This window comes from Haliaeetus albicilla, chromosome 21, assembly GCF_947461875.1.
Source record: "Haliaeetus albicilla chromosome 21, bHalAlb1.1, whole genome shotgun sequence".
Lineage (NCBI taxonomy): Eukaryota > Metazoa > Chordata > Aves > Accipitriformes > Accipitridae > Haliaeetus > Haliaeetus albicilla.
This window is the reverse complement of record NC_091503.1, coordinates 15,417,689-15,442,205: the sequence shown is the minus strand read 5'-3', so window position 1 is coordinate 15,442,205 and position 24,517 is coordinate 15,417,689. Positions and strand designations below refer to the sequence as shown.

The following is a 24,517-nucleotide window of genomic DNA, read 5'->3' as shown; positions in this document are numbered from 1 at the left end:
AAGCAGCAGCTTGCTCCTTGTCCCACTAGGACAACAGCTCATAGAGTCACATTTAAAGAAACCCAGATACTCACCGGTATGTCACTCTCATCACCTGGGTACTATTATAAAACCACAGACATGGCACGGAACAACTTAGGAAATCTACAGAGAATGCTACAACATTTTTCTAATGTTTGCTTACAGCTCCTCCAATCAGCCATATGCAGAACATGGCAAATGCTTATGCACAGTCTGCTCTGCTACTGATATGTGAAAGCTGATAGCAACGTAGGCACAATAACTTTTGTTTAAAACTACTGTACGATTAAGTGCATCTTCAGATGGCTTAAGTGAACTCCAGCTTCCTGTTCTGGAGTGGCTCTAGTAAATGCCACCTTTCTTTGTTCCTATTGCGGATGCACCTATGATGTGCAAGACCTGCAATCCAGCTAAGTTATTACACCTCCTATGAACATGGCCAGAACCTCAGACCGCAAGAAACTATACAAATAAATAAATAACAGCAAGAGGGCAGACACAGGACAATTTGCCCCTTGTGAGCAGAGCACCCTAGAGAAAACAGCCTCTCCTTTATAAGATGAACTGCCGGTTCTTATTAAATAAATAAAAATAGCAGCAGCAAGTGCCAATACAGGTAGAGTACAGCTTTCCTTTCTAAGAACACCAGCTTTTATTCAACAAAAATAGAAAGCAATTTAGCACTTTTACAAGTGAGTAATTCTGCCCCCGTCTTGACTGTGATACAATGGGTTCTAATACAGTAGCAGAGATATCTTGGCAATTATAGTTTCTGCTGTGAGCCATGCAGTAGTATTGTGTTAAGAATATATTTCCCTGAGATGAAAAAAGGAGTTGAAGTCAGGAGTTTGTCTTTGACTGTCATTTTTGAAACATGCTAAGCAAGTCTGAACTAATATGAGAAAAGGATTCTCCTCACTGTACTTGTTCTTTTGGAATAATTAATTAGCTAAATACTTTTCAATGCATACAAAGATTAAGTCCTAACTGGAGTCTCTTGCCTTATTTAAATGGATCCTACTAACTTTTCTTCTATTATAATCCCCACTGCTATTTTGTGTCAATCACTGTTCTAAAAGAAAACTCAGTAAATCCACTTTAATTATTTTTTTTTTAAAACAGAAAAAGCTCTGAATTACAATGTCAGTGACAATCTCTGTCATTAGCATAAAGACGACTGGTACTTTTGAATGAGCAACTTCAGGGCTGGAAGAAACAATCTTCTGTTACGTTTTCCTGTCTTCTCACAATTTCAAGATAAAGAGGAGATAAAAGTTATTGCTCATTGCAGGGTGAGGAGCTGAAGAGCTCTAAAACTGTAACCACCAGCTTATGGGCTTTTTGTTGGGAATTCTTTTTTTCCTCTCCTTTTTTCTTGATAAAGCCAACATTTTGACCCAGAGAATACAGAACTTGCCAAGATTTTCAAATATTCAGCTAAAGTTTTTAAATAATCCAAATGCCCTCAAAAGCAAGGAAAGAAACAAGCCCTTTCCCCCCTCCACTCTCCACTTGGCCAAAAAGGAAAATAGGTATGAGATTACTCCACAGTTACCTATTAAATTCCATTTGTTGTTAACATACAAAAGTTTCCTGGGACTCTGCCAGAATATTTAGGATCAAACTTATTACTGATGCTCACTGCATAGTCATCAGAATTCATAATTTATGGCATCCGTTCTGTTCAGGAAAAAGGAGACATTGCTTTAATATCTATTAGTAATCTGTCACTGTTATTTACATGGCGGAAAAGTGTTAATAAAGGCTGGCATTTTTCCCTGATTCATTTCAGGTGCAGCAGCAGATCCTGCTCAAAGCTGGCTGGTACCCTGGCTGGTACGCTGCCTGGAATGGGCTGTCTCCTCTCCATACCCGTGCTGCAGATGACTTCTAGCAGCATAGAGGTGCCAAACCTGTTCTAGACTCTTTCCTTCCTTCTGGAAACATGATTATCCTTCACAATATAATCACCTCATTCTGAAGACCTTTTTATTCATGTGTTGCAGGTTTTATCCCCTCTACTGCTCATAGACACTGCCCATTCATGAATGCTGAACAGGAAAGCAAATCCGGGTATCTGACAATGAAGCACAAGCAAAATTAAAGCCAAGTTATTCTTTGTAATACAAGCCAAAACAGCACCAGTGGAGCTGACTTATATACTTTTACAAAACTAGAGTTTATAATAACATGAAAGGTTATTCTGTTGGCAGGCAGTAACAACAGAGAAGCAGTGGCCAAACTCCAGTTCTTGAGCTGTTCTGTGTTTGCTTACATGCAATTCAAACAAAGGTCTCCAGCCAAGGCTCGCCCACGTGGTCAGCAGCGGATCAGTGTGCACTGGCACACAGACAGCTGGGCAATCCGATCTTCTCAGCCTCTGGCCAAAATGAGCCATGAGAGGCTGGTGCCGCTGGCTCAGCCTGGACTGCTGCCACAACCAGCCCGTCATCACTGGAAACTGCTGCTCTCCCTCAACTATGTGACATGCTCAGGTTTCCCTTCCCCACTCATTGCCCTCTAAAGACAAGTGTCTAATGACTCAACTGGAGACTCTGATAAATGGTATGGAGTTGGGAAGGCTGACCACCCATACACTACCACTGGTTTGTTATTTTCTTAATGCAATAGCAGAGCAGAGAGGGGGCGAGGCGCGTGTTCAGCCTCCAGCAGTCACGCAGGAAGACCTGCATTCACCCATTCCTCTCACCAACTAGAAATCTGAAAGACAAGAAATGATCCATGATGGATACATCCTAACCAAAACCTCCCCCTCCAGAAATGAGAAATCAAGTTTGTATTTGCAATCTAGTGAAGAAAAATACTTCCCAAAATGCTCAATCTAATCTCAGCTGAACTGAAACGATCTCAACTGAGCTTTGCGTAGCAGAGTCAGGAACAGTTAGAGACATGCCTGTAAAATCTCTTCTCCGCCCTCAGCTGAGTAGTCCTGATAAATGTCCTGGGAACAGCAAAAATGAATATTGCAGCGCAACAAAAAAAACCCTGCTGGGTATCCTAGCCTGATGAGGAATTATATTAGGCTCATTGGACCAACTCCTGGCTGATTAAAAACATTCAGCATTCATCACACAAGTGTAGTAATTCAATAGTATTATTTAGCTGTATTTTCCTTTGCATAAATAAAGTTAAGGGAAACACCTCATGCTATAAATTGTTGCTCTTCAAGGTTTTTGAGAGTAGCACTTTCTTTTACTTGGGAGCTGCTTAATAAACTACATCCATCACTATTTAGCCTTCTCTTGTGTATGGTGCTCTAGTCCTCCTGCTGGATCCCAAGGAGACAAATCACAGTGAATTACTAAACCTTTAATTTACATTCGATTTAAAAAAAAAAAAAAAAAACTAAAGGGAAGGAGAGTCAATACATAGACATGGGCAAACTGCTTCAAAGGCAATAGAAACTTTGGAAGATGCAACTGCACATTCTCCCACCTCTTTTTTTCTTTTTCGGATTCCCAACAGACTAAAATCAGCCTCACATATGCTAGGGAGAAGCTTTCATTCGCTGGATGGAAAAATGTACCATGCACCAGTCAGTCAAATAACCACTATTGATGGTTTCAAGGTTAGCGTTAGACTGAGTTAACCCTTTTTCACAGACATTTTTGTGCAGGAGAAAATGAAGCATGAAGACAAAGTAGTTTCCTAAAGTGTGAGGATAAGGAACATAAATTCCAACTAAAAATGTAATCTTGCACCATGAAAGGGAAATTATCCTCTAAATCCATTGACAGTACTACTCTAACACTCAGCTGGCAAAAACATATGGAGCCACAAACTCAAATGGCCATCCAAATTCTATAATAACTACTTAGTTCAAGATTCAGTCCTATACTTATTCTCCCACAAAACACCCTTGTAAATAAATAACACATTTTCTAGAAATAGGTGTAATAGAATTGTCATAAAATGGAATACTGTATTTGTTCATTCTACACAAACACATACAGATTGGGAGTAAGTTTCTATTAATTCTGTTGAAGAACACGAACTCTAACATACATAATGAATCTGTCAAAGGTAATAAAATCAGAGAAAGCAACATTTCAAAAATTTTATGGGTTCCTTCTGGATGAAAAACTTGATGAAAAAAGTTTTAAAAATAGAGCTGTAAATTAAGTAGGAGACAACAGGCAAATTATCTTGACAAGGAAAAGGGAAAGGCAGAGGAAAGGTGTAACTTTATAACACAGCACACACATCAGACCTGGTCATGTAGCCACAGGTAACAGAAGAAGAGAAACAAATAAAACAATGCACCCTTTGATTGACTGGAGCATCACCTCTGTGCAACTCACTTCTGTGTTTTGGTTTACTTTTCAAGGCAAGACCAAGACTTACTTCCAAGTCGGTTCAAAAGAAACCAAAACAAGATCAGACCCCAAAGGCAATCTTCATCCAAAAGCAGGAAATAAACTCTCTCCAATTTCTTTTTCAAGTGGGATGAAAGTAGATAGAAGAAATAGTTTTTCTATATATAAAGTCATCCTAACTTAAAAATACATGCTTTTTAGAAACTTGAACCTGAGAGTCCAGATCTAATCCTACAAAAACTAAAAGGACAAGCTATGGCCCAGTTCACACGTAAATATGTAGCAGTGCCGTATCTGTTCCCTTTGCTGGACTGGGATGCCTAGCAAGCCATCACTTAGGTTTGCGATCACGAAGGAGGTTGGTACTAACTGTTAGTTTGAAGATGCCAAGAAAGCAGCTGATGTTTCTGCTGTCACTGGCTATGTGCAATTCCTTTTCAGCCAGGAGATATGGTAGTCAACTAAGGACAGCTAATTGCCCCCCCCACTCCCTCAACTTACGCATCTGCACCTTTATATGAACTATTCAAAGGTTAAATGTCAAGCACATGCTTAACTGTTTTGCTGGTAGCCACCCAGGGGACTACAATCACAGCTCCTCTCCTTGTACAAACAGGCTGGATCACCACAGACTTTTAGGGAAAATCAGGTCCTCTGCCCTATTACTCATTCCCTTTTAAACTGGTCAGCATTTTCTTAGGTACACACTTCTCTGGATGTGCCACATACATACATTTCTGGGTATCTATATGAAATGCTGCAGCATACAGACAAAAATTCAATCACATCTTTCTCTAAAAGCCCACAACTCCACACCAGCTCCACGTTTGGCTAGCCAAAGCAAAATTTCAGTGCCTGCCAGCTCAACAGTGTCTCTCAAATTAGCCAGCTGTGACAATCAGTTCTTCTGTTTACACTGGGCAGGGTTGTGTGTGTGTGTGTGTGTGTGTGGAGAAAACCACACACACAGAAAAATCAAAATAGGCCAAATTTGCCTCACTCTGTATTTATTTGGTCACTTATTTGTCTCACTCTATTTTTATACATATACACACATATATATATAAATGTATGTATATTTATGTGTAAATGTAAATCACTAGGATGAATTGAGACAAAGGTGACCCAGGAGCTTTGATATAAAGCTTGGATTCAACTCCAGTTTCTGCCACAGGCAACTTCTGAGACCCTTGGGAAGTCACTCAAACTCGGATGCTTCCCAATTTCCCATTAATTTCATTTAATCTGAGACATTGTCTCTTTGTGGGATATTCACTTTACCTCCAGGTACTTGCCTAAATTAGGAGGCCAGGCTCCCCCTGCAGCCAGCTACAGAAAGAGGCTGCCCAGCACAACCTCCATACATTCAAAACACACTGGAAGACCTTCTTTCTCTGTTGAGTATGTAAGGACTGTAAGAAAGCTAGCTTTAACTAAGGCAGCTAAAGTCTTTGTCTGCAGCGTGTGTGTGTCTGTATGTGTGTCAGCCTGCTGTGTGCTTCAGTTCCAGCCCATAACAAAGGAATGACGACACTTCACTATCTCCTAGGTCTCAGGAGAATAAGCACAGGAAGGGCTGGGAGACGTCAAGGTACTGTGGTGATGTGGTTGCACAGGAGACAGCCAGTGACCTAAAAAGAACAGATTTTAACCCCTGAAAGCTTTGAGATGGAGAGCTGTGAAGCTTACACAGCAGCCTTCAATTGCTTTGGATGTACTGTGTGGGAAGAACCAGCCCATCCAACAGTTTTACCTCATGTTCTTTGGGAGGCCCCAGGTGCTCAAGACACCAATACCTCTGTAACTTTGACTTCACCTTGAAGAGTTGCAGGAATGTATTTTAAATGCATTATATTTACCCTTATACACTATATCCATATAGACATGTACAGCGTTAACTATTTCAAGGTCCCCGCAGAGAGCTGTTAGCATAGACAGAACATGGGTCTGCATACTATTTAAGCCACATGCACCATCTGCTCCAACATTTTAATGTAATTTACCAGGCAAGAGCTGAGCAGGAAAAAAACTGCTAGATGAAAGATATTAAATTTCCCCTTCTCCAGAACACCCCCTGCTGCTTGATATATGAACCTAGCTCACCCATAACTAATATTTGATTTAAGAACATATTCATAAATTAAAAAAAAAAAAAAAAAAAAAAGAAAAAAGGAGTCCTGTGTCTGCAAGGTAACATTGACACAATTTTTCTGTTAACTACTAATCTGCTGCCCATGGAGAACTGTACAAACTGATAATCCTTTTGCCAAAAACAAAACAAAAAGGAGTGGACAGGTTAAGAACTTAGAATTCTTACTTCCCCTCAGACATCAATTTTGATGATCTTCATTAAATGAGTAAAGAAAGATTTATTTACTGCAGCATTGAAGCCAAACAAGTTCTACATGTTAAGACTTGTATTTGGCTGAAGGTGGCAGCCCTGGGCCAAGTACTATTTAAATTTTGGAAAGAAGTCCTGCAACTGATCTGTAAAAGGGCTTCCAAATAGGAAAGAATCAGGTTTCACCATAGAGTACACTCATGAGAAATAAGCTACCACCTTTTAAAACAAAACGTTGATTTGCAGAAGTTGTGACAAACTCCTTTTGTCGTGTTTAACAGTATTCGTGAAGATGTTTAGACAAGGTTAGCAATTTTTTCTTCATTAGAACTACACACAAAATTAACAAGAAATACAGTACTAGGAAAACTACCTTTGCTATAAATTCAGGATATTACACACAATTGGATGACCAAGACTGCCCAGCAACTTTTAAAACTGTAATTGTATGCAAGCTGTTGACAGAAAGTTCCCTCCATAACCTTATGGAATGCCCGGTGCCTGCTCATTTCCTTGCCAACGGCATGACAATCTCCTACTATTCATGTTGGAAAGCTGACATTTCCTCTTCCAAACCCCTACACCATTCCCTACTACATTCAAGCTGACAAGCAAAAATAAAAAAAATAAAATGGGTTTCTTAAGACTGTAAATATCAATGCTGCTTTCTGATGTGGAAGGTAGAAAAATCTACATACAGCAGGAAAGGCTTACCAACTCCTCTTACTGGTAGCCTAAAGACATCTGCCTTCATGATTCATAGCCTTCAGAAACAAGACCTCAACCTGAGCTCACATCCAGAGCTGAATGGCTGGCTGTGTGCCAGAAAGTTTCAAACCACCAGCCAGTGATCAAAAGCAATCATCTCTGGCAGTGATCGTACCAAAACCTCCCTTCATTTTTCTACTCAAGGCTCATTAAAGGTCAACACAGCAAAATTAATATTAAGAATTATCAGAAAAGGAAAAGAGAATGCAAAGTCTTTATGCTAGTGTACGAAAACCACCGTATGCCCATAGCTTAAACATTACACACTGATCTTCTACAGCAGAAGCTTGGAGAAGATGCAGGCAGGAATGATCATGACTATCAGAACAGATGAATCAGCTCCCACACAGGGAGTGACTGTCTGACCAGGACCCTTTGGTCTGGAAAAAAGTCAGTGATGAGAGTTACAACTGAGATCTAAACAAATCCTGAGTGGCTTAAACAAAGAAAAAGAAAGAGCTACTCACTGTCTCTTCTCACATGAGAGAGAAGGAGCTTTAACTGTAACTATAACTTGATGGTCAAAAAAAAAAAAAAGTGATTCCTCATGCAAGTTAAGTTATGCAATTTCTTGCTACAAGGCACTGCATATAGTAACTGGGACTCAAAAAGCTACTTCAACAAATGAATGGAAGAAAATTCCATAATGACCACTGAAAACAAACATACCATTTTCAGCTCAGGAAATGGACAGCTGCAGGAGCATATCAGGGAAGGATCAGCATAACCACGTCTGTTCTACTCATCTTTAGGCAACTGCTTGGGGTGCCATGATGCCAGAGGGATACAGGGTTGTCCTGGACTTTGGTTTGATCTGGTGTGCCACCCTTAGGTTATTTTCTTGCATACCTCAGGAGTTCAAAAACATCATGAGAAGTCTTACCACAAAATTACACAATTCTCTTTTATAGGTTGTTCTGTTTTGTTTGCGGGTTTGAGGGAGATGTGGGTTGGTTGTTTGGGTTTTGTTTTTACATGATTGGGGTTTATAGTCTCTTGGTTTGGGGGTAAATTTTAGTCCAATTTTCCTGCTTCCAACCCCAGCTAACATATTCCACAACACTGAGCACTGAGAATGTGGCCATTGATTTCAATCAGCAAAGGATCACACCCTAACTGCTTTCAATTGTACGGGTACTAAGCAACACTATGTGATCGCAGCCTCTGAGTAAGCAACGTCCTGTATTCAAGGGTTTGAATCATATAACTCCATACAGACTTGGGAGCTTTGGCATCTACCAATAAGCTTTTGCAAATCTTGGATAATAAACTCTTGAAGCACAAAAATAAATACCTTATGTGCTGTTAATTGATATTAGTTCTACTGAACCATAAAATTTCCTTGTATCCTCATCATGGGCCTAAAACTGAGTACTTGTTACTACACTGTAAAGTTTCTGTATTTTTCCCAGTGTTAACCAGAATAAAAATAAACTTTTCTTTATATGAAAATTCATACATAACATTCCTATTGAAGTTATGTATTCAGGTACAGTTTAAGATGAAAAACAAACACACATAAAAATGGAAAGTTAAACAATACTCTAAGTTAGATTTTATACTTCTTATTGAACATTGATTATAATAGTTATCTTCTACATTCACATTATACCAAATAATTGCTCTAGTTAGCGCCATCAGCCTCAGGGGAACATGTAACATCATTCCTTACAATTCTGTGCATCTTTGCAGTAGTGCATATTTTTTCAACAATTATATAAAAACAGTCATAGGGTATATTTTTTCTTTTAAAAATAGCAACTATCACTGTTAGAAAATAGTAATTAACACCATATTCTCCATTTTGTTAGTAGTAGGAGACTTCCCTGAATGCAAATAACTCTTAAAAAATAATAGCTGGATTGGCTTTAATGGAAGTGGTACTTACCATCCTTTATCAAATTTTATCTGCTCATCCACACACCAAGACAGCAGAAACCTTTGTTGCTGTTAACACAGAAAATCTGAATTGTTCAGAAGACTGGACCATTACCACTACTCAGTGAATGACCAAGAATGAGGCTGTCTGTCCCTCCCTGGGCAAATGCTAATCTGGTTTAACATTTTAAGAATGTGAAATTTCAAGGGTGAGATAAAGCACTATGGAAGTCCACACACAATAAAGTTGTAACAAAAAGTGCTGTTTTTTTCTGTTGCCTCTCATATTTGGGTTATCACACCTGTGCGCTGGAGATCTATGTCAGAAACTAGAAATCTAGTTTGTTAAGAAGCATGCAGGGCGGGGGGGATCCAAACAAAAAAACCAAAACAAAACCAGAAGAGGACCACAGAGACTCTTCACAGACCTCACAAGGAAAAAAGAACAGAGAAGGAAAGTAGGTGATAAGAGTACCTATCAATACATTTGAGCATATTTGATACTTTTTCCCTATAAACAATGCATTTCTATTTACATATACTAAATAGCTGTATCACGTTTGTCCTGGTTTCAGCTGGGATAGAGTTAACTGTCTTCCTAGTAGCTGGTACAGTGCTGTGTTTTGAGTTCAGTATGCAAAGAATGTTGATAACACTGATGTTTTCATTTGTTGCTCAGTAGTGTTTAGACTATAGTCAAGGATTTTTCAGCTTCTCATGCCCAGCCAGGGCACCTGACCCAAACTGGCCAACGGTGTATTCCATACCACGGGACGTCCCATCTAGTTTAGGAACTGGGAAGTGGGGGGGCAGGGATTCGCCGCTTGGGGACTGGCTGGGTGTTGGTCGGCAGGTGGTGAGCAATTGCCCTGCGCATCATTTGTACATTCCAATCCTTTTATTACTACTGTTGTCATTTCATTAGTGTTATCATTATCATTATTAGTTTCTTCTTTTCTGTTCTATTAAACCGTTCTTATCTCAACCCACGAGTTTTACTTCTTTTCCCGATTTTCTCCCCCATCCCACTGGATGGGGGGGAGTGAGTGAGCGGCTGCGTGGTGCTTAGCTGCTGGCTGGGGTTAAACCACGACAACGTTCTATTTAAAAGTGGTTGAAATCAAAGAACAGCTCCTTCCAAAAGGTAAGAAGGCATCAGAAAAATTCAATAGGATATTGTCTTTCAGAAAATAACAATAAATTTAATGCTGATTGCACAGCATGTTAAAGCTACAATAGAATTCTTCACTCAAGACTAAAAAAATCTCAATAAAGAAACAGCTACTTAGGGCTAATACCTTGGCCCCTTCACAGCATGGACCTTGTCTTTTCATCCCTCCACAAGGCTTCTTCGGTCCTTCTGCATTTTTGTTGTTTCATATATATTCATATATGAATATATTATCAACAAAACAAAAATGAAAAGAAAAAAAACCTGTCCTGAAGCATGCTGACTGTTTAAATTATAACCACCATAGATAACCAGGCATATCCATCTTCTGTTTTGAGTGACTGTTTCCAACTGCCTCACAAACCAGTCTTTTGTATTCAAATAGTAACACACAAAACAAAAGGACTTGAGGATTTTGAAGGTAAAAGCTCTCTTCCTTTCCCTTAGGAAAATATAGTCTTGTGGAAGAAAAAGCAATGCCTGCCAGCAAATATTACCTTTCAGAAATAAATATTTTAATAGTCAATATCAAGCGAAAAATACCCATAAAACAAAAATCCCAAACTGCAAGATACTAGAAATGTTATAGACCATATTAAAGAAAAATAATCTGCAAACTTATCAGTTTCTTCTCCAGTTTTTAATCAGCAAGCTGTGCAGTACACCATGAAAAGGTCTGTCTGCATTTGCCTGGTGAACTGGCACACCAAGAGTGAAATATTTCTTCAGCACCATCTTAGCCAGCCAAAAAAAAAAGAGTAACATATCTTTTTTCCATTCAGTCCTACTGCATTGTTTTCTGGTAGAGCCCTTGAAGAGATTGAGACAGGAATAGGAAGTTTGCAGTGCCTATTCTAGACATCTGACAAAGAGACAGAGCATCTAGGTTTAGGCACCAGTGTTTACTCTCTCATCAGAGGGAGTAGGTCTGTGGCGTGAGTCAGTGCTCTGAGGTTAGATGCATGCTTTCATGTTGGGCAATGGGATACTTACCTGTAGTTAAGGAATTTCTTTACCAGTAAACAAATGGTGGGGATAACAACAAAAAACAAAACAAAACAAACCCCAAACCACAACCTAGTGTTTTTCTGGGTAGTTCACCTCAATTTCTTTTGCCACAAAATCTCCACTGAAAATAACCCTGCCCCCTATAAAGATGCACAAAGACAGAGCTATTGGGAAGTCACAGGCCTCCTTCCCAAGTATGACAAAGATCCTATTCCTGATCTGCTGATCAGCACTGGTTTAAAATGGAAGGCTTTAAAATTGAAACTTTGATGTTTCAAAGAAATTTAGGGACATGGGACCAGAGTAATATCCGTTGATCATGGATACTGGAGGCATTAAGGATATTCAAAAGGTAAAAAAAATAAACTATTAAAAAACTGCCACTGTTTAAATCTGGGATGGCTTTGGAAGGCAGTTGAGTTCTGCTAACAAAAAAGGATGAACGAGCTAGGAAAGAAGATTTTCACCTTCACCCATCTCCACAGAGAATCTACTTTCTGGACTTGTGGACTTTCAATTTTGGGCAAAAGCAGCTTGCTGCCATAACACACTCAAAAAAATCTGTGGGTTAATAATAGCAAACCTGGCTTCACCATAAATAGATGCAAGTTGGCATGCCAGGAACCTACTGGGGTTTTAAACTGTTGCAAAAGAGGATTAAAGAAGAGAATACTCAGAGCAGCAGTAAACAGGGAAGACTGGTGTTTGACTCCTTACCTGAGTGAAAACATGAACTACTTTGTCCTCATTGTTACATTAAACCAAATAAGCTAATCATCAGCCAGCATTATTAGCTACACTTTTTCCTCACTTGTGGTAAACAGATTCCAATGCTTCAATAAAATCACATTGAGATACATTAGACTCAGCTTTTGTAGCCAAGTGTTTTTGCAGAGCTACCGGAGGGAGCGGAAAAACAGAACTGTGGCTACATAAAGCTCAATTCTCTCTAAATGAAGTGAAAAATGACTGGCACTTCCACAACTGAGTTTGCACCCTCTAAAAATATCTTGCTAATAAAGTGAAAGAATCTCTTTTTTGTTTGCTTGTTTTAATAATACAAGTCTACAAGTATTCAAAAGCTAGACTTGAGTTACTAAATTCACAAGTTCTTTCAAGATTACAATTTTAATGAATAGTTAGTAGAGTTTTGGTACAGAAAGGATATAATTTTGAAGACCATAATTCAGAAAGGTGAAAAAGAGCTGAGGCAGAGTAAACGGAAAACTTTGACTGCTGTAGAAACCATTGGTGTTTCATGTACATTCATTCACATACACACAGACACAAATGCATACAGTAATTGTTCTGAGGCCACAGTTTAGCTCTTCTAACACACATTAAAAGAACCTAAACATAAGAACCGAGCAACATAAAAGCTTTTCAAGAAGAAAGCCTGGCCATTGGTGTGTTACATCTGATGAAAATAATATTACACAGTAGTCTTTCACTTTTGAGGCTGATCAGAAGCTGTATTATATTTACCACACCATGAACACAATAACCTGAGAAAGAATGTTAGTATAAACCATTAACCCATTGGGCAGAAACTCTGGAAGAGGATATATTTTTAAAAGGAAAATGATCACGTTAAAATACATGCAAACTGAGGAAAATAAGCTGTGCCAAATAACTGGGGCCAAAACTGAGCCATTCATAGCTATCGTACTTGGACTTCAACAGAAAGAATTTAGAGCCCATGAAAATAAAACAATAGCTTAGGAAACCAACTGAAAAAAAAAGTCAAATGAATATATTTGGCTATCTGAAAGCACACTTGCAAGAATTAAATGGATCATATTCCAAAAGGCTCCCAATACCTAATAAATAGTACTGGAAGACACTGAATGACAGAGGTCTGAGCACATGCAGTCTGCCCTGTGCTTACAAAGAATTGCCTATTCTCCACTCATGAAAAAGCAAGCACGTAAAATTCTCTATATAAAAATAATCAGAAAAACCCCACCAATTTCTCCTTTCCTTTTGTACTTATGTGTAAGTTTTAGAAAGCAAAATCATCAAGTGACATTACTCTATAATAGTTTCAATTAAAATAAATGATGTTGCTGTTAACGTAGTTTACAACCTCATAAATAATCAACCTGAGGAGAAAAGAAACAAAACAAAAGCAAAAAGGAACCTATCATTTACCCCTTGACCAAGTAGCAATATGAAAGATATCACATTCCTCTTTCTATACTTTAGAGATACAGAAGCACTCTGATATTCCTAATATTAGGGGACACTATTTGCTTATTTTGCTGTTTGCTTTTAAATCGTAACTATGAATGTACTTGACATCTCTTGGAAGAGAAAAAAAACATACACCCTAATTTGTTAGCTTCTCTTTTCAAGCTGACATCTGTCTGTCTCCTTACTGCACAAAATAAAAGGCAAGCTTTCCGTTTGCAGGCTCCAGATCGCTCGCTCAGTTGCTACCCTCAAATCATAGCATTCAAGGGCTGCATTCCACCTGAAGACTATTTGTGGCGGCTGCCTCAAACAGAGATGTCTGCGCTCACCAGGGGAGAAGGGGGCATTTCAGACTGTGAAGCTGATTGTGCCTGAAGTGTTTGCTAATAGAGATGTCAATGAAGTAAAGGAGTTTCAGTACCTGAGTTAACTAGCTGTTGCTCCATGACCCCGCAGCCCAAGACCTCCATCCATTCTCCTTGGAAGTTGATCTCCATCTCAAAGGAAGGGTGAGTAAACGGGAAGTAGCAGTCTACCCATCTGACTTGCAGTCCTGTAGCAGTGTTTAAAAAATAAAATATGAAGGGTGTATGCATAAAAGGCCATCCCTCCAACCATCTGTAAAACTTGCCCTTCAACTAATGACACCAATTACAGCAATCCAGAGAAAATAAATAGCAAAAACTAATTTACAACACTTGTGCAAGGCGATAAATCTTAAAACTTGTGGAAAAAAATGACCATGTCTTTTCTAATACGAAAAACGCTTTGTGTAATTCAAGCACCCTTTGAAACCAAATCAATCATTTGTCAAACTGTAGCAACCACCTGGCATCGAACAAAAATGAGCCAAGACCACGGAGAAGTCAGTAATTTTGTTATTCTTTGCACCAGGAAATGACTAATTGCTCCCCACAGGAAAAGCTAAGTCTTTAATTTTTACTTAGTATTTTATGGATCAGCTAGGCAAGTACTTTTTTTCATCAGAACCCATTTAAAATACAAAGCTACTCTTTCTGTATATGTTTAAATATGAAAGTTAAAAATAGATATTAATACACAGAAATATAAATATATATACACAGAGTTGTACATTACTAAGGTATGCTATATACCAACACACATGGAGTACTCTGCACCCAGCAGACAAGAGTTTAACTTCATGTGGATGTGAAGTGTATGAGAAAGGTGCCACTGGGTAACTCTCCCTCCTCCCCAGCTCAGCACCTCTGCAAGTACCACTGCGCAGAGCAAGGAAACCCCTGGCATCTCAGAGCAGCGGAGCCAGAAGAGGGCAAGGTCTTCTGTGCTGCCAAAAGCAGGGGTGTTGTCATGGCCCTCATTATATTTGGATTCTTAGTTCTTGTAATCATTTACACAAGCTTTGTTTCATTAAAGAATTTTTTCCTAGCCATTAGGCAGCAGGAAAAAAAAAAGTGTCTTGGAAAACATGAACCATAAAAACTCGAAAGAGAATTGAACTGCAAATTCTGTGGGCTAATGCCCTAACCCTAAGCCCATCTTTCCCTTCATTTAAGGAAATGCTAATCAGCTTCACAGGATCATTAATAACCAGGCAGGTCCAGTTTTGAAAATAAGAGGCACAGCAAAGGTTGTGTGGGTGATGATAACTGTTAACACCCCGGCTTGATGTTCAGGCTTTTGGGGGTTTGTTTCATAAAAGGAACTTACAAAATGAAATTACATGATTTATACTGAGAATTTTTCAAATTAAAGCATTTTCTGTAGCCTCAAGGATTGGATTTTCTTTGATTACTTGTGAAGCATTAAATGTGGCTACAGAAACTGAAACAGTAAGTTACAAAAAAAGCATACATACACAGCCAAAACATAAAATACCTAATAGTTATGGGGAACTTTTCTGGATGCTATGGACTTCCAATTGGAGAGGCAGGTTTCAAAACACACACATTGGTACTTCTAGATTTTCTCTTCTCTCTTGAAAATCAACCTCAGAAAGTTATATGAATGATAAAAAAGCGTTTTGATAATTTTACACACAGAACTCAGAAAACTGGAAGTATTAGCAATTATACCATTTGTAACTGACTTACAGCAATCACTTTATTGCTTTTTTGGCTGCATAACAATAAAAAAAATTACATAGATGAAAAAAGTCATGTGCATACAACAGTACGGTGTGTGGGAAACATTTTTTTTTAATTTCCTGATCTTGGTATAAATGCATTTTAATCCTAGGGCTGTACAACTCTACATTGACTGTAAAGCCATGCACATATAAAATATCTTCATTTAGCTTTCAAAATTTGCAACTGCAGCAAGAATGACATTGAATATTCAAGTAGTTTCATGTTCAGTAACAACATTTGGATAATGGGTTCTTTTTAATCCTCCGATTACTTCAGAATGAAGCTCTAGGAAAAAAAGGATTTCTCTGCTTTTTGTTCTTAATTAAAATAAATTTTAAAAGGTTAAAAAAATGAATTTAAAGCTCTTTTTAATTCTGAATTTTAATGCGTATTAGTACTTAAGAGGCATTTGTTTTAAATGCAAATAAGCAAACAAAAATCTGAGTAAAACAAAAATTCACAATGAAGAAACAACTTTCACCTCCATTCTGTTCTCTAAACTAGTAGTTAATCCCATATACCACAATTATTTTATTCATACAGTAGCCAGGACAATTGGGAATACCTCCGTAGTTTATATTCAAGTGTTCTTTCAGACTTTTGGCTCTGCAAGACTTTACTGAAAAGCAGAGGGTGCTCAGCCTTCAGCAAGATTAAGCCTTCTAACTCCATTTCTATAGACTGTCACAGAATGAATGGGTACATTTATTATTTAGATATAAAATATTGTCTTGGTGCTCAATATATTCCCAAGGAATAAAGGACATTGCTCACATTCAGCAAATTAAACTACTAAAGACTTAAAAGGACTATGAAGATTAGGCTTTCTGTAGCACTATATAATTTACCTGATTAGGTCTAATTTATTTCTTCACATAGAGCCTATGAAATGCTGGCAAAAAAACCCATCTTTTCTAGAAATTTTAGGAGGCCAAGAGATGCATATCTGTCTTAAAACACAGAGGCACTTAAAAGAGCACAATGCTGAATCTAACCAAAGACTGATCACTAGATACAAACTCAGTAATTTCCCTAGTTCAAAGAGATGATTTATATTAGCAGAGGACACCTGCTCATTTCGCAGCATTCACGGGAGTCCTTCCAGTGTGTATATGTCCATTAGTAACTTACATGTTGCATCTCCAATGAGTAAAGAAAAAGTGAATAGTTATTGTTATTTCTGAGTACTGCATCCAGGTAAGGAATTGGTCATAGCCTGCACTCAAAAGTAATGGTGTTATCAGATATTAAGCCAAACAAGTATCTGTCAGTGCTAGCCTAATTGAGTCTCATAATGAAAAAGGCTTGATCAAAGGCACTAAAAAAAGAAAGAAAAGAAAAAAACCCCAACACATTAAAGCAGCCTATTGCTACGCTACAGCACAGAAGCAACAAAGCCAGAGACCCAGATGGTCTTCACTGACCAGAAATTCTTTTTGTTGCTGTAAGGATTATTTTTAGAGAAGGAATCTATGGAAAAAAAAGGAAAAGAGCACAGGGTGGGTGCTGAGGAGCACAGAAGGTATCAAGCCATGCCCACTTGAGGAGTGTGTCGATTTGTAAGTACTCTGCACCTCATTGCTTCAGCTAATTCATCTCACTTGCAGCAGACAGGAGCTGGCTGCCCGTAAACCTACGTTAGCTCACATTTTTCAGAATTTATTAGCCAGACCATTATGTCCTCAATACATGATATTTCTTTTTCTTTCTAAACTCCATGCACTCTAAGGAGATATCAGTACAACAGAGTTAAGAAGAAAGAGCAGAACAATGTGTTTGATTTAAAAGACATCCAGTGGCTGTTCAGTGGGAATCAGCAGTGACAGAACCATCAGTCAAAGCATGGCATTCTTCACCCTCCCACCTTCTCTTACCAGTGCCAAGGAACTGGGTAGATAAATATGAGACGGCAGTGAATTTTGAGCCATTTAACATTAACCAACAGGTCACAGAGCCAGTACACAATCATTCTATTCCATCTGCTATAGTAAGATTACTTCTGAATCTCTCAGGGTCCAGAAAGCTTTTGGCAAACTACAGAAGGGTTAGAGAAAGAACTGGAGTTGGGAAAGACTGACTAACTTTATGAGGAAGCCTAAGACAGCTAACTTGGGAAAGCCTCATTACAAGGTAACTAAAACGAGACAAAACAGACTTCCTACACTGACAGATCTGCATGTGGAGATGGAGGTGTAAGTTAAATGAGTGGATTTGAAATATGCACCATATCGTGGGGTAATAGAGGAAAACTAAGAAAGGTGATTCTAGGCATAATATTTTAAATAGGTTCCTGACAGCAAAATCTCATGAAAGAAACTGAAAGTCCATCACTTGCAGAATGCAAAATCAGGCATGGCATAGCACTAGAAAAATGTCATAAAAACCCCCACCATCTTACATTGTCAAGTATTTAAGACGATTGCATGCTCCAGATCTTTTCCCCCCTCTAATATCTGTTGCCTGTTGGCAAAGCCAGGAAGAAATAAAAAGACAAGCCTTGGGAATAAATATAGGTGCAGATTTTAATGAAGTCTTTGACTTTCCTCATGACAACCTAGTGATCTTTAAGCAATTTTTGTTATATTGTTTACTGGCATGTACAGTCAACACTAAAGTATCCAGATAGTGTGGGATGAGTCAAATAAAGCAAAACTTTCGCTAAATATCATGAAAACTAACCTAGAACAACAACCATCACCAAACAAATAAAAAAACCAGGTCAGTGATCTGACCTTTCTGCAGAGATCCTCAATCTATCATCAACCTGAACTGGTAAATTCCCAGGGGAGCACTGCAGAAGCACAGCTATTCAAGTCCAGGACTTCAGGCCTGTTTTGGGGTTTGTGTGGTGGGGTTTTTGGTAGCGGGGCAGGGGCTACAGGGGTGGCTCCTGTGAGAAGCTGCTAGAAGCTTCCCCAGCTCCAAGTCGGACCCGCCTCTGGCCAAGGCCAGGCCCATCAGGGATGGTGGTAGCACCTCTGGGAGAACAGATTTCAGAAGGGGAACCTACAGTAGAGGAGGAGATTGGAATGTGAGAGGAACCCCTCTGCAGATACCGAGGTCAGTGAGGAAGGAGGGGAGGAGGGGATGCCCCCGCAGCCCGTGGTGAGGCGGCAGGCTGTCGCCCCCCAGCCCACGGAGGGGAGCGGGGGAGCAGATGCCCACCTGCAGCCCGGGGAGAGAGGAGCCCATGCCGGAGCAGGGGGATGCCCCCCAAAATGGCCAGGACTCCATGGCAAAGCCCACGCAGGAGTAGCCTGTGCCTGAAGGACTGCAGCCCATGGGAAGGACCCATGCCGGAGGAGTTCATGGAGGACTGTCTCTTGTGAGAAGGACCCCACACTGGAGCAGGGGACGAGTGAGGAGTCCTCCCCCTGAGGAGGAAGGAGCGGCAGAGGCAACGTGTGATGAACTGACCCCAACCCCCATTCCCCATTCCCCTGCGCTGCTGGTGGGAGGAGGTGGAGAAAATCGGGAATGGAGTTGAGACGGGAAGGGGGGGGGAGGTGGTCTAAGGTTTGGATTTACTTCTCATTATCCTTGATTTGATTTGTAGTAAATTAAATTTATTTTATTTCTTCCCCAAGTTGAGCCTGTCTTTTGCCCATGGACCATACATGGTGAGTGATCCCTCCCTGTCCTTGTCTTGACCCACAAGCTTTTCTTTATATTTTCTCCTCCCTCATCCCACCAGGACCTGGGGAGGGGGGGGGAGAGGAGTGACCGAACAGCTGCGTGGTGCTTTGTTACTGGCTGAGCTTAAACCATGACAAGGCCTAAACTACTTTATGCAAAACTTGCACAGTAGACTTATTCTGCAATCCAAACAATCTGCCTATGAATAACAGTTGACTGTATGACAATGCAACATTTCAGTAGCTTACTGCAGCTATGATCCCAATACCCTGCCAGAAAAGATGTGCAACTTCACTGCAATATTCTGCTGACAGTACAGGCTGCAAAGAACACACCTGATGGGAAGTATAAAAGGAATGAAATTTTTGCTTTTAACAGAACATGGGGCCTTATGGAATATTCACAAGAAGAAAAAATACAGAATTTTTCCAAGAGCAATAAATACAGTAAAATACATTTAAATTTAATTTAAAATCTAAGGGAGTAAAATGAAAATTAAAAGATGGCGGCTGTCAAAAGACAAATTTAATTATGTGTGCCCCAGGTCTAGTGCCTAGCATGAAGTTTGCTTCTTTCACTATTACCTTCCAGTTTGTATTGACAGCTTACAAGAAGATCAAGAAGGTGAAGGGGAAAGAACTTCACATTTCCGTGAATGGGGAACAAAAAAGAGAAAAGAAAAAAGAAATATTTAAATCACTATCTGTATCTTGTATTTAAATTTCAGGAAAAATATTGGGGGCATAAAGCCAGAAAATCCCTACCGTAAGAAGGCAGCACCTACTTTCAGTCTGTAGGTTTATGATCACTTAAGAATATTTTTTTAATGTCTTTCTAGCTACTGTATGCACTATAGAAGAATTAGTAATAGCCAACATACTGAAGCTTAAAGTGCAGCATCTGTCAGCTGTTAGAGAAGAATGTCACTGCAGTCTCAGAAATCACTAATAACTCCTAGAAATTGCTCACTTTAAACAACATCCTCAGCATCTGAGGTTGATCAAAAAATACTATTCTAACTATTACTCACTTTGATCCTAATTTTGTATGTTTCAAAAGGCCACTGTTAAGTAAAATACAACCACAAGAAAAAATGAACTCAAGAACTTAAAAAATTCTTGTCCAGGTGGGATAGAACAAAAACTGGTAAAAGTTTTGCTTGCTGTAAGTTCAGCTTGAGAATTTCAGACAAATATCCAAGCAGTCATATACAGGACTTGCTACTGTTATCAATCCACTCTTGAAACTACTGCTCTAAATTCAGTGAGCATCTTAAAAGATCTTTGAAAATAGCCAGCATAACCTGTGCATTCTAATGCTATCCAGTATTTCCTCAACAGAAAAATGAATCAGTTCAGAAGAGAAGCCCCCTTGCCAGGAAACAGCATTAACGTAGCAATTTTAACTCAGGCCATTTATAAATTCAACTCCTGAAACCAAAAGCAGGTGTTTCCGAGGAGAGGATATTTCATTCCTATACACGGACATTCATTACCTTTCCTCATTCCACTCTAAGTACCAAACAACAATTATTTTTCAGCTTGGTGCAAACTTAGCAAACACCATCTCCCCTCAGCTGCAAGGTTTAATTTATTTGCACGAGGAAAACGGCACTTTGAGTGCGTATGCAGCAAAGCAGCACATGCACATACGTACATACCCCTTTTGTCAAGTTCCTTGCTGCCAGTGTGAGGTGCGAACATTGCCCAGCTCTGGGCCCAGTGGTACCCAGCTCTGACGCAGTCCCAGCTGCGATGCCACAGCCACACTCTGTCCGGGGACACGGGATGCTCACAAGTACAAAGCAGAAGCTTTGTGCTGGAGCTGGAGCCGTCTCTTCTCGCAGGACCCACACCACATCCACTCTAAAACATGGCTTCTGCCAGATGAGCACCTGTAGTTGGGTCTGACACATGTCCCTACCTATATTAATGCCCACTATGTTACCCTGAGTACCAAAACATCTTCACATGAACCTGATGATTCAACACAATGTTGTGTGTACCAGTATTCAGGAAACCCAAGAGAAGAGTGTGTGGTCTGTTGGGCTGTGCTCAATAATTTTATAAGATGTGGATATAATAGTATTAAAGAACAATAACAAATAAAGTACTGATTACAGCTGAAAGGTCAAATAGTAGCCAGTAACTCTGACATTAAAAGACACTGGCATGGAACTCTGACCAAATTTAAGACAAAAATGTAATAGTAAAGAATATGAATGAAGACTCCTAAAATGACTACAACTCTCTTTAGAAAAAACCCACATGGCTGTTTCAGTATACAAGCTGTCACCATCACCCCTAAGCCTCCTGTTTCTATTATGCAGCAAAATGTTTCTCTAAAGTCCAGATGCTTACAGCCAGCAGCAGACCAGGAAAAAAGGTGCAAGAACCTACCATCACCAAAGATGTGATTCATGAGCTTTGTGAGCACTTGCTTCAGGTTGAACTCCACCAGCCTCACTGCCTCCATGGTGTGACACTCTTGCTTGTGTGCAGTGCGATGACCTTGCTCAAACAACTGTAAACCTTCACCATCTTTAATGTTGGAGAACAACTAGAACAAAACCACAGAAACACCAGTGTTTTGCATTAATGACTTCATCAACAAAAACAGAGAATGAAGTTTTATTGATTTAAGTGGGAATCTTACCTGCTAAGTCTGCACCATGAAAAGCTATGTAAAGACTGTGACTTTATAGAAATTCTGTTCACTAAACACAGAGATAAATCATCACAAGAACAGAAATATTCAAACAATAAGATTTGTTTCATTTCTGTACCATATCTTCAAATAATATGATTAGTTACAGGAAAATACTAATTTATAAAGGAAACATCTCTTTTTTTTTCCTGATCCTGTTACTTTGAAAGTTATTCTGCAGAACAAAGTACACTGTACAGTATATGCAAATTATAACCCCAAAACTACAATACACAATGGCATTCATCACAGCTTCAACTTATTTTAGTAACTGAATGATGTAAAAGAAATACCAAAAAACCCAGCACTTTTAAAAAGCTGTAATCAAATGAACTTTAAAAAAAACAAACCAACCAACCAAAAAAAAAAAAAACTAAACAAACAAAACCACCCACAACCCGGCAGTTTAATGGGACCTTCAGCTGCTTATATTTGATTCATCTTGGGTACAGTTTATTCATTTAAGGACTAGCATTTTCCTGCATTTTCCCACACACAGCACCTTTCTGCATACAGGAATTTTGTCTATGGGGCATGGTCTTGGTCTGGGGTTTCCAGATAAATTACAAAGCACAGGTGCAGGCTGTATTTGGGATGCAACAGGCTTGCTCTTCATGTAGAGGCTGCTCCCCGCACTGGCTGCAAGCTGAAGGTTTCTGTTTCCTGTACATCCCCATATGTTTCTGGCCAGGCGATCTGGACAGATAATACCAGCAAATCTACATCCTCTCAGAGAGACCAATAAACCACTGTTGCTAAGCCACATCATTGGAGGCTCTGTGTCTTGGGGAAACAAGCAGGCAGTTTTACACTCTAAAGAGAATTTTTGTTGGAAAACCTTATAGCTGTACAAAACCCAACTCTGTTAAGTCTGGAATGTACAGAGTGCTAACTGTGAAAGTGTTTCTAGTGCCCCTTCCTACCCCTCCTACTCCACCTTCCCACAGCCAACCAAGTACACACAGAGGGAAAAAACACACATTGAGATTTTCTTCACATTAAGCCTCTCAGCATAACTAGCTCTTACTCAGGAGACGCCACGAACAGTGTGTAACCTTAACAACTCACGGATGCCCACAGAAGCTGTTTTAATTGCAGTTTGATGCCTTCAGTGCACTAAATGCTCAAAAAAAGAGTTTAAGTGAACCTCTGGTAGCCTACAAGTGCTGGGCACAATTAATTAAGACTAGCTTCTAGCACGTTTCATACAGACACAATGCATGCAGAAAGAGTCTGAGTTTAGATAGCATGCAAACTAGCAGCAGAATGGATTGAGAGAATAAAAAAAATCCCATCAGTAGCATTTAACTTTGTATTGCTAGTCAGAAGGAGACTTGGCTGGCAGATTGAGAAAACACCTCTCAAGTTAATCTCCTTAGTGCGCTGCAGAAAAATACAAAATAAAAAAGGAAAAAGAGAAATCCATCAGTCTAATAAAAATGCCTTTACTAATCAAAAGGCAGCAGCTTGACAAAGCTAAGTATTACAATTTTAAATAACAGACTCTTTATTCAAGTGCTCACCTGAAAGATTAAACCCCCTTCTTCCTACTACCATTATTTCTGCACTGGTTGGAAGAAGCAGATGATACTCACCCTATAACTAATTTACTGTCAGCAGGGCAGATCAGTCATCCAGCATGCAGTTTTGAAAACCAGAGGGTATTCACAGAGACCAGCATTAGCCTAGAGAGGTTAATCATCTTAGGCTTATGGGGCACAGGGTCCCTCACACAGGAACCTGCTCTGAACTACCCTCTACAGGTAGGTATTTTTTTCTTTCTATTGACAAAAGAGACTACCCTCAGTAAGCCAGAAACATCCTTCAGGCCAAAGATTTTCCCCCTTTGGACTAGGATACACTGTATTTACATATAGAAGATATATTTGTTATTCTCCTCATCCACAGTATTTTAGGACATGAAACTCTCTTTTTCCTTTTCCCCTTCATTCCTCCCTTCACCCCCCAGCTTAAAACTAGTTCCTCAGACTGCTGCAAGGAACAGATAGTCTGGACACTGCCTTTAAAATACAGCATTTGCATCAACAAGTACATAGAAGTACTTTTCCTTACCACTGTATTATTCCTGAAGTGTTGATATTGCAATTACTGTCTCAAGCAAAATTCTATTTTAGTAGATTATATCAGATGTGGCAATAAAATACGTGCAAGAACCATTAGAGTAAATACATTTAGTCATACCACAGCCCTCTAACCTGCCAGCCTCTTCATCCTGCCAAACCAGCCATATGCACCATCTCCTTATCCGTGCCAGGACAAGTGTCCATGCAGCGGTGCACTGAGCCAGGCTGGGAGGTAGATCTGGATGAGAAGTAACCAGGGAGAA

The 24,517-nt window shown here is 39.4% G+C and overlaps 1 protein-coding gene across 12 annotated transcripts in view; it reads right to left on the bottom strand.

Moving 5' to 3' along the window:
• FARS2 (phenylalanyl-tRNA synthetase 2, mitochondrial) overlaps positions 1-24,517 on the bottom strand; it is a 249,560-nt gene that overhangs the window by 160,935 nt on the left and 64,108 nt on the right. For 11 of the 12 annotated variants that reach the window (XM_069809022.1, XM_069809018.1, XM_069809023.1 and 8 more), the window contains 2 exons: positions 21,864-22,023; positions 14,139-14,270 (listed from right to left, as the gene is read on the bottom strand). In XM_069809022.1, the coding sequence (XP_069665123.1) occupies positions 14,139-14,270; positions 21,864-22,023 (292 nt within the window). The remainder of the gene's footprint in view (positions 1-14,138; positions 14,271-21,863; positions 22,024-24,517) is intronic. The other variant, XM_069809029.1, reaches the window with a different exon arrangement.